Genomic DNA, 8,621 nt, shown 5'->3' with positions numbered 1-8,621 from the left:
TATCTAAGAAATATTACAGTGTATATCTATCTTTTAATTTCAAAATACTTTGAACAATGTACATAATTGACATAAAATGGGCAAAACTTAAGATCCAGTCGAGCTGTGACAACAAAGAAATGAGACGTTCACATCCAAGCTGCTGTGACGATACCCGTATATCCCCAAAAAAAAAAACGTCTCCACTGGCATCATGGGTAACAGGGAGCGGCGCTTGTCAGTGCCCACTGGACTGTAAACATCTTGGACATGGGCAAGGCCAGACTGCTCACTTTTAAAACCTGCGGGAACGAACAAAAAAAAAAAAGTGTTGGATTCCGGGAAAGGGGTCTCACTATCTTTTGGTGTTCACTTACTAACCTTCGTGTCGGCGTTATACGTGAAATCCTTCACTTCCTCCCCGTTGGCCGCCACGTATCGGGGCGGCCAGGGCACGCCGAACACCCGCGTCCCCCCCAGCACGAGACCGTCCAGGGCTCCGTTCAGCCGGATGGGCTCACTCGCCACCTGCGACTGAAGCGGCGAGGTATTAAAAGCTCCAAAGAAAAACAGCGCTCGTACTTCTGGGTGGCGAGACGCAGAAGTTCCTCTGACGGCACCGCTGGTAAACAACAAACGCTTGAGCGATGCGGGAGATTTGCGCTTTCTTCGTGGCCATCTGGTCGCTTTTCAGCCCCGCCTGGTGTCTCGTTTACAAACATTATAAAAAAAAAAAAAAAAAAGGTTCATAGCGTGCAATACAGTTCACCACTTTGCCTTGGATTTCCAGATTTTGTTCAGACAAATGTCGAAAAAAACAACAACAAAAAAAACGATTCAAAGAAGACAACGATGAACGTTTTCAAGCTTATTGACTTTTGTCTACCTGTCCAGCAGTGAAGAGGACGTAGGAGTAATTTCCCGTTTGGAAAGTGTCGACGCTGTCGCCGTCGTCCCAGAACAAGTCGCCCCGGGCCGTGCCGTCCGCTGAGAGCGCCACCGTCAGGAAGAAGGCGTTTGTGCGCGAGACCGCGCTCGTTAAAGCGGGCTCCTTTAAGCGAGAGGGCGCATAGAATTAGCCATTCTGTACTCGTTTGACTTTAAAAGCTACATCCTGTCATCCATTCATTAGCTATTAATATCATCATCATTATTGTAATATGAATGATTTTGATTGCACACTGGCTTCGAAGTAGGGTACAGTACTAGCTGAATAAATAAGACATATCTTCAAAGTAAACTTGAAGGGTTGCGCCTGAGAGCGAAAAAACAAATGCATTTGTACTGCGTCTTGAAGATATGATGAAACAAACGTTTTAGTGAGGAACCGGTTTTGAAGTGACGCCACAAGCGCAACAATTTTGCAGGCTCGGAAACAGATCGCACCTGCTGCGCCCTGCTGGCACGGAATCTCGCCACCCGTCCCGCGTTTCTACTTCATCATCTTCAATTCTATTGAGTTTGATCTGCATTCGTTGTCAAAGTCCGGAGTTATTGTTTCTTCGGTTCCAGTGGGATTATTGCATCAGGGGCGGTGCCCCACCCCAAGCGGCAGATGGTGCGTTGGTGACACAAACCTTTTTTTTTTTTTTTTTTTTTTTTACAAAATAGTCATTCAATTGCAAAATAAATGTACATATTGTTTGTTCCTGAAATATTGGTTGGTTGTCCATCTAATAGTCGCCACGCTTGCAATGAGACTGTGGCACCCATTGGACCACCCCCCCGACCACAAAGTCACAATTCAGCAAATTCAAATATTCGCTGATATTTTGTCGGGGAACCGATCCACCGTTATTTGCTTAAAAAAAAAAAAAAGCTATTTGCTGTTTTGTGGCATCTTGGTGCTGAGCAATTACAGGGCTTTGTTTCCAGAAAAGGAGTGTTTAGCCACCATCTTGGCCATTCTAAAGAGTTTTAGGGCGCCTCAATGGCTTGCGGATTTTCACTATTTGTGGCAAGGCTCAGCCCCCGCGCACATTTCAGGAATTAAGATGCCCCGACATACTATCTGTATCTATCTCAAGCCCAAATAGTAGCTTTTAAGGGCAATCCCTTTCTGCAGTGTAGTACGACCTTGACACAATGTCGATGGGTCGTGATCGTGCGACACCAACCTGCCGGGGGATAATGTGTCCCTCCCTCACGTGGATGTTGACGGTGTCCAGAGGGGCCGACAGAAGCACGTCCTCGCCTTCGCTGTACGTCGGCCGACCCTGACGAAGAGCAACGGATCGATCGTTTTGGTCCACGTGACGACGCGAGCCGATAAATCGATGAATCGAAGTCGCGCGGCTCACACTGCGCAGGTTGTACCAAGTGCCGGGCGGCAGGTAAGCGGACACCTCCGTCGCGCCCGCCTCCAAAACCGGACTGACGAGGACAGAACTCCCCCAGAGGAACTGCCTGTCTATGACCCGACAGCGAGGGTCGGCGGGAAACCTGAGATGGTAAACAACAAGTGCAAAAAGGAGCACAGCTGGGCAAGGTTTTGGTAAAAGGTAAAAGGGCTGGCAATACGGGAAAACTGCTGGCAGTGGATGAGGGAAAATGGCTAATTCATGCCATCATGTAAATGCTGGGAATCACGCCAGAGCGAAGAGAAATAAGCGCCAGGGCGCACGACCTACTCCATGAAGAGCGGCCTGGCCACGGTGTCTCCGGAGGCGTGTGCGTGATGGAAGAGCGTGTAGAGAAACGGGAGCAGGGAGTAACGAAGCCTCAGCGCGCCCCGCATGGCCGCCTGGGCCTTCTGCCCGAAGACGTAAGGCTCCTGAGGCTGCGGAGGGCAACGGTGAAGACGCACCATGGCGCAGGAGAACGTGTCACCGAAGCGTTGCGCGTCTTACGGCGTTCGGCCGGTCGTTATGGTTCCTCATGAACGGGTAGAAGGCCCCGAGTTGCATCCAGCGCACGCACAGCTCCTCGCTGGCGTCGCCTCCGAAGCCGCAGACGTCCGCCCCCGCCAGGGGGACCCCGAAGAGGCCGAACCGCAGCACCGCTGTGCGGGGAAAACGGGCACAACTTTCACACAGTGGCACGCCGCAAAAGTGCAACTATCTGAACTTCTAACAAAGTTTTTTCTTCCCCGTCGGGCCGACAGTTTTTTCGCTGCGATTGATGCGAGTGCTCGATGGCCGCGCCGTCCTCAACTCGATTCACTTGGCAAGTTTGGCGGAGAGTGAATTTTTTATCTTTGGCTTCAACCCGTTTATTTCCAGGTTACTCTCAAAACAAACATTAAGGCTGCAACTAATCATTATTTGAATCATTGTAATATTTTTTTCAATTAATCAATGTATTGATTTAGGACAATTTGGCATAGCTGAATCTACAAATAACATCAAGCTGTAGACCAACAACAGCAATTCTAACGGTCTGAATTATTATGCGATACACTTTCTTTTTTTTTTTTTTTTTTTAACTACCTGCTTGTGACCCACTTTTGAAAATCACTTGCCCTCAAGCAAGTCAGCAAATGTACACACACACACACAGACACACACCGTACGCGCACACACGTACTCACAAGGGATGGAGTAGGCAAGTTGTTCCCAGTCGCTCCGAACATCTCCGGTCCACACTCCGGAAAAGCGTCCGATGCTCGGGAAGGACGAGCGCGACAGGACAAACGGCCTCTTCCCTCGCGCTTTCACAAGCGCGCTGCGAATGACACGATAATATGATAATCGTATGCGACGGGACCCCCGCGGAGTCGCGCTTCGGAAATTGTGGATTCACCTGTTCTCGGAGTTTGGAGGGGCGGGAACCTATCCCCCAATCTTTTTAGTTGTCTTTTCCCCCCGATCCCGTTTATTCACATTTATTTCGGGGAAAATAACATTTGGAAAAAAAACAAAATAATACCGACACATTTTTCAATGGCAATTATTCCGCGTGTCAATTATTTGCCGATATCCTCCGTGAACAGCAGAGATCCCCCGAAACGCGATAGAGCGGGGGCGCGAAGGGCGAACGCCGTCAACTCTCGGAACCAACCTGTGAGTGGCGAACGCTTGAGTGAGTCCGTACACGTTGTGCAGGTCGTAGTGAGCGGAGCGCTTCTGCCGAGCCGACATACAAAGAGTCCACGAGCTCAGGCGGCCTCCGAGCACCCCTGTTTGGACCGCACGCACAAATATTGACCATACACACCTTGAAATGGAGAAATCACATCCTTCGTAGACACTTTTGGTCCTGATCTGTAGCCACTATATCCATACTAAGTACTACACGAGGCAGGAAACGAGCGTGTAAAGGGGAGCGGTGATGCCGACTTACTGGGTGTGTACGGCGGGTTCTCGAGCTCGGTCTCAGGGCAACCCTCCGTTGAGCCCGACACAAAACTGGTTGGTTCGTTCATGTCCTGCGTGGAGTTGGACCGCATTACTCATACAACGGCTTCACGGGAGTTTTACGTTCCGTGTCACTTCCGAGACCGAAAAATTAACACAATTCAGTCAGACCGCTGAAAATCTTTGAGGGGCGGCGAGCAGGGGGGGAAAAAAAGACTACGTCATCACGATACCGGCCTTTTTCAAAGCGTGGGGCACTCGTGAAGGCTCTCCATACCGGCCGCCGATATTTAAGGCATGTCGTTGTGCTAATTGATATGTGATCCATTAAAAGTACTAGTGCTATCGGTACTCGCTATCGGTGAGTACTCAAGAGCGAATACTGGTCTGGGAAAAAAGTGACATCGGACATCCCGATATTCTTACAATCCATAATCCATCCAGGGGCACTTCAGAGTAAAAATCCACAATACAGTCTTGCCACCACTGTCTGGTCTCTGGGTTGGTGAAGTCAGGGAAGGCCGTAAAACCAGGCCAAACCTGGACACACACACACACAAGGGATGCGCTTATTGGACAACTCAAAACACATCCGCGACATTAAAGACTCAAGTCCGAGTCCGACCTTGCCTAAGAGGAGGTGACCCGTGGCGTTTTGGATGAACACGTCTCGTTTGAGTCCATCGTCGAAGGGTTGGTAAGTTCCGGGAGGACTAGTAGCGCTGATCCCGGGGTCCTAAAGTGGGCCGCGACACACACATATTGGAAGAAGTGCCTCATCGCCACCTGGTGGGGAGAAGAACGCCACCCACCAGGATGAGGACGTACTTGATGCCTCTCTGGTGGAATTCGTCCACCATCTCCTTCAGGTCCCCGAATCGCAACGGGTCCTTGGTGAAGACTCTGCCTTGGCTCGCGTAGTCCAGGTCGTTCCACTGCACATCCTAAAAAATTGATCCATTACAAATCTCGAACCCGATGACAACATTGGACGATTGTGCACTATTGTGTTCTTAATTTCGTGATCAATACTTTTGATCTATATAGGACAATACTACGTACTGTCACTAACCGAAGAAAAAAACAAATATAGAAAAATTATTATTTTTTTAAAATATATTTTGAAATATCAAAATACAATACAATAAATATATTGCGATTCATTGATTACTAGTCATCATTAATTTGATAATGCATTGTACAATATATAATTTTATTATATTGTATAATTTCTTCTTTAATGATGGACTTGTAATTTTGTACAGGTTACAAAACGTGTGCAAAATAAGCACACACGCAGACCAAACCCGGCGTGCGCGTCGATCACCACGTAGCTCGACGTCTACTTCAGGGTCGCGTGCCACGAACGCACCATGGGGAAGTTGGCATCGTGCATCCGCTGAGCCACCTGCCGCGTGGCATTCGTGCTTTTGTAGCCCCAGCGACACAGGTGGAAGCCCAGTGACCAATAGGGAGGCATCATGGGATATCCTACGGAAGAAAACATTGACGCGTGTTTCTTTGAACGCCATTAATTGCGTTCGCACGGTGATTTGTTTCCGACTTGGTATGTGCCGTACCGATAACTCGCAGGTACTGCCGAATAACGGTCTGAGCATCGGGACCCATGAAGACGTACAGGTCGAGGATTCCGCCGGTGGACACCCACGTGAGAGCTGGCAGAGGCTGCAAGACCACCTCTACACACACACACACACGTGCAATATTAGGAGAAACCAGCAATAAGTGGCTGTCGTCGTGTCTTGCTGAACAAAGTCAGCACCAATGGCATTGCTGTTGAGAAGGAACACTCCGTGTGCGAGTCCATCCTCCTCCTGTACCACATAGAACGGGTGCGAGCCGTAGAGATTTGCACCGGCCTGGAGAAACAAAAAGTACAGTAAAGTCCCACGACGGCGCAGATTTATGACTCGTTCACCGCCACGGACGTTTATATTCGTCAACGGGAACGCGCAGCCCGCTACCAAATGTGGTTGGGGACCACCGCTTTGCATGGTTGTGTCGCGTCTCTGTATTGTGGATTTTCACTTATCGCGAACGGATCCTCCACGATAAACGAGGCTTCCCTATATACAGATGCCGGTACGCAAGCATACAATGTTGATATTGACTGAGCCCAACGTACTCACATGAGGAGCCATGTCCCTGTTCCAGAGGGTCAAGGAGGTCCAGTTGAGGTCCAAGAGGAGGGACGTGTAATGCTCCCCCAGGCCGGACACCAGCGAGGATGCCAGAGTGGTGGACAGCTGCAGATACTGCTCAGCAAACAAGAGAGGAGCCACTGTGCTGTTCATGCTAAACGGGGAAAATGCGTTGCATTGAAATCATGATGGATGATTGGTTGTGTAGAAACCAATAAAGAAGCTGCAACTGCTGGGGGCTTGGATGAGGGGGAGGGAATTATGAACAGTTCCAAATACTAGTCAAGTGTCAGCACAAAACCTTCAGGCTTCTACGAGAAAGAAAGAAAGAAAGAAAGAAAGAAAAAAAATGTCAGGAAAAGCCTGCTAGCTCATCTGAACTTTATGAGGTGTTTGTCAGAGGCTCTTTAAATGGTGGCGGGTGACTTCAAACGTGATCGGTTGATTCAGAGAAGAACCGCATCCCAGTTTCAAGAGGGTGTGCATACTTTTGCAACCAGATTACCTCAATTGTGGTTGTTTTTTTAAACAACATTCAAACATTCAAAAACACCAATTGAGTTGTACAGTTTAAAGTACATATTAATGTTAGAAAAAAATCTCATTTTCTTTCCATCACAAAAACCTGGCATTTGAACTTTTCTCTCTTTCAGTCCATAGACTCTTTGGTATACGAAGTTGCGCCCAGTTGCTAACCAAAACAGCGGTATGGGGCTTCACATACTCACATGACCCTTCCATTGGATGCGCGCCTCACGATGAATCCAAACGGGTTGGACTCGTACGCAATGGTATAGAGGGCATCTTGGCTGCTGCCTTTGCCCTGAGGAACTCCACCAGGGAGCTCAACTTCATAGCGCTCGGACCATGGATCCTTCAACTGGAAAGAGAGTACACGTTGGGTCGAAATATGACGCCGCGAGTGCACATTTGGCATTTAGCGGAGTAGTTTGTCACTGTGAGGCGCAAGCAGCCCGCCGACTGGCGAGTTTCTTCCAGGTGCAGAACGGCGACATCTCGCGGCAGGTAGGAGGCCGAGGCGCGGGTCAAGGTGGCCGCCCGACCGCGCAGGGTGGGCGTCAGGACGCCCATTTGGTAGCCGGGGTACGAGTGAGGGTAGAAGCACCACGGAGCCGCTGAGGAGTCGTCGAGGGGAGCGTAACAGCAAGCCCTCCGCTCACACTCCCGCCGACCGAGCGCTCGGTCCCGGCCACAGTCGAAGCGTCTCTCCGGCGGCATGACGCAGCGCGGCGGTCGGGCCTCCGCGGCATTGTCCGCTGGCTCGAGTCTGTGACGGAGCGTGCGCCTTAGCTTCGGCTTCGGCGGCCCGCCATTTCCAGCGAGTCTGCTGTTGAGAATGAGCGAGTGGCGGAAGTGGCACAATGTCGAAAATGCCACAGCCAGAAGCGCGGCTGCACTTAGCTTGAGCCAGCGCGCCATGGAGCCTTCGAATTAACTTCGTAAGCGATTCAAAGTGGAGCAGTCCATTCGCGGCGGCACTGCAATGTCCCATTTTTCTCAGTGTCATTAAAGTAGTCAGCACAGCGAACGGCAAGCGAAGGAGGTCAAAATTGCCAAATAGTACAACTGAAACGTTACCCCGGACAGCGTATAGCAATTCTAAACAGCTAAATACACTCAATAGCTCGAAGAATATTTGGAATAATATGATTTTCTTTTTATTCTACAACATTAAAACAGCGAAGTGCGTTCTTTAGTCAGCAAGAGTCTTGCAATATTTGCTGCATGAATTTACTCCTTTTTTTCCTCAATGTATTCTTCTTTAACTTCTTGAGATGATTGTCTCCTCGATGTTCGAAGCCAGTGTACAACATATCGAGACTGATTTCAGCAATTTTTAGAAATTCAACAGCTTTCTTTTACTAGACAACTGTTCCATCCGCCGGTTTGTGTGAGGAGCTGAAACTCACTATTAAACCATGCAGTGTACATAAGATTTTATATTTACGTAGCCTGTTTCCATTTTCCATATTTGCTTATGGTGTTTAGGGTCCCGGGGGCGCTGGATCTTATCCCAGCGGATTTGGGGCAAAAGGCGGACTCCACCCTGGACTTGTCACCTCTCATGCTCACTGAGAGGAAACTGAACCAACGCTGCAAGTATGGAAGTCTTTTGACTATTCAGCTAGTAAGATTATGTCAGCCGAGAGAAAACAAAAGTGCA

The 8,621-nt window shown here is 49.2% G+C and overlaps 1 protein-coding gene across 7 annotated transcripts; it reads right to left on the bottom strand.

Annotated features, from left to right (window-relative positions):
* Nucleotides 1-13: 13 nt before the first annotated feature.
* On the bottom strand, nt 14-8,474 carry gaa (alpha glucosidase). 7 transcript variants are annotated; one of them, XM_061749383.1, is made up of 19 exons: nt 7,394-8,474; nt 7,165-7,316; nt 6,425-6,590; nt 6,058-6,154; nt 5,855-5,974; nt 5,647-5,765; nt 5,087-5,218; nt 4,900-5,010; nt 4,701-4,814; nt 4,261-4,345; nt 3,979-4,105; nt 3,509-3,642; nt 2,829-2,980; nt 2,610-2,758; nt 2,280-2,421; nt 2,097-2,195; nt 866-1,030; nt 361-513; nt 14-281 (listed from the first exon to the last, which is right to left on the bottom strand). In XM_061749383.1, the coding sequence occupies exons 1-19, from the start codon at nt 7,874-7,876 to the stop codon at nt 192-194; spliced, it is 2,790 nt and encodes a 929-aa protein (XP_061605367.1). In that variant the 5' UTR covers nt 7,877-8,474; the 3' UTR covers nt 14-191. The 7 variants fall into 7 exon arrangements, 6 of the variants coding, with proteins under 6 accessions (XP_061605367.1, XP_061605369.1, XP_061605365.1 ...); XM_061749385.1 differs by having other exon boundaries at nt 3,979-4,096; XR_009784822.1 differs by having other exon boundaries at nt 361-686; nt 2,097-2,421.
* Nucleotides 8,475-8,621: the final 147 nt, after the last annotated feature.

Source organism: Phyllopteryx taeniolatus, chromosome 16 (genome assembly GCF_024500385.1).
Source record: "Phyllopteryx taeniolatus isolate TA_2022b chromosome 16, UOR_Ptae_1.2, whole genome shotgun sequence".
NCBI lineage: Eukaryota > Metazoa > Chordata > Actinopteri > Syngnathiformes > Syngnathidae > Phyllopteryx > Phyllopteryx taeniolatus.
This window is presented reverse-complemented; position numbering and strand designations above follow the sequence as displayed.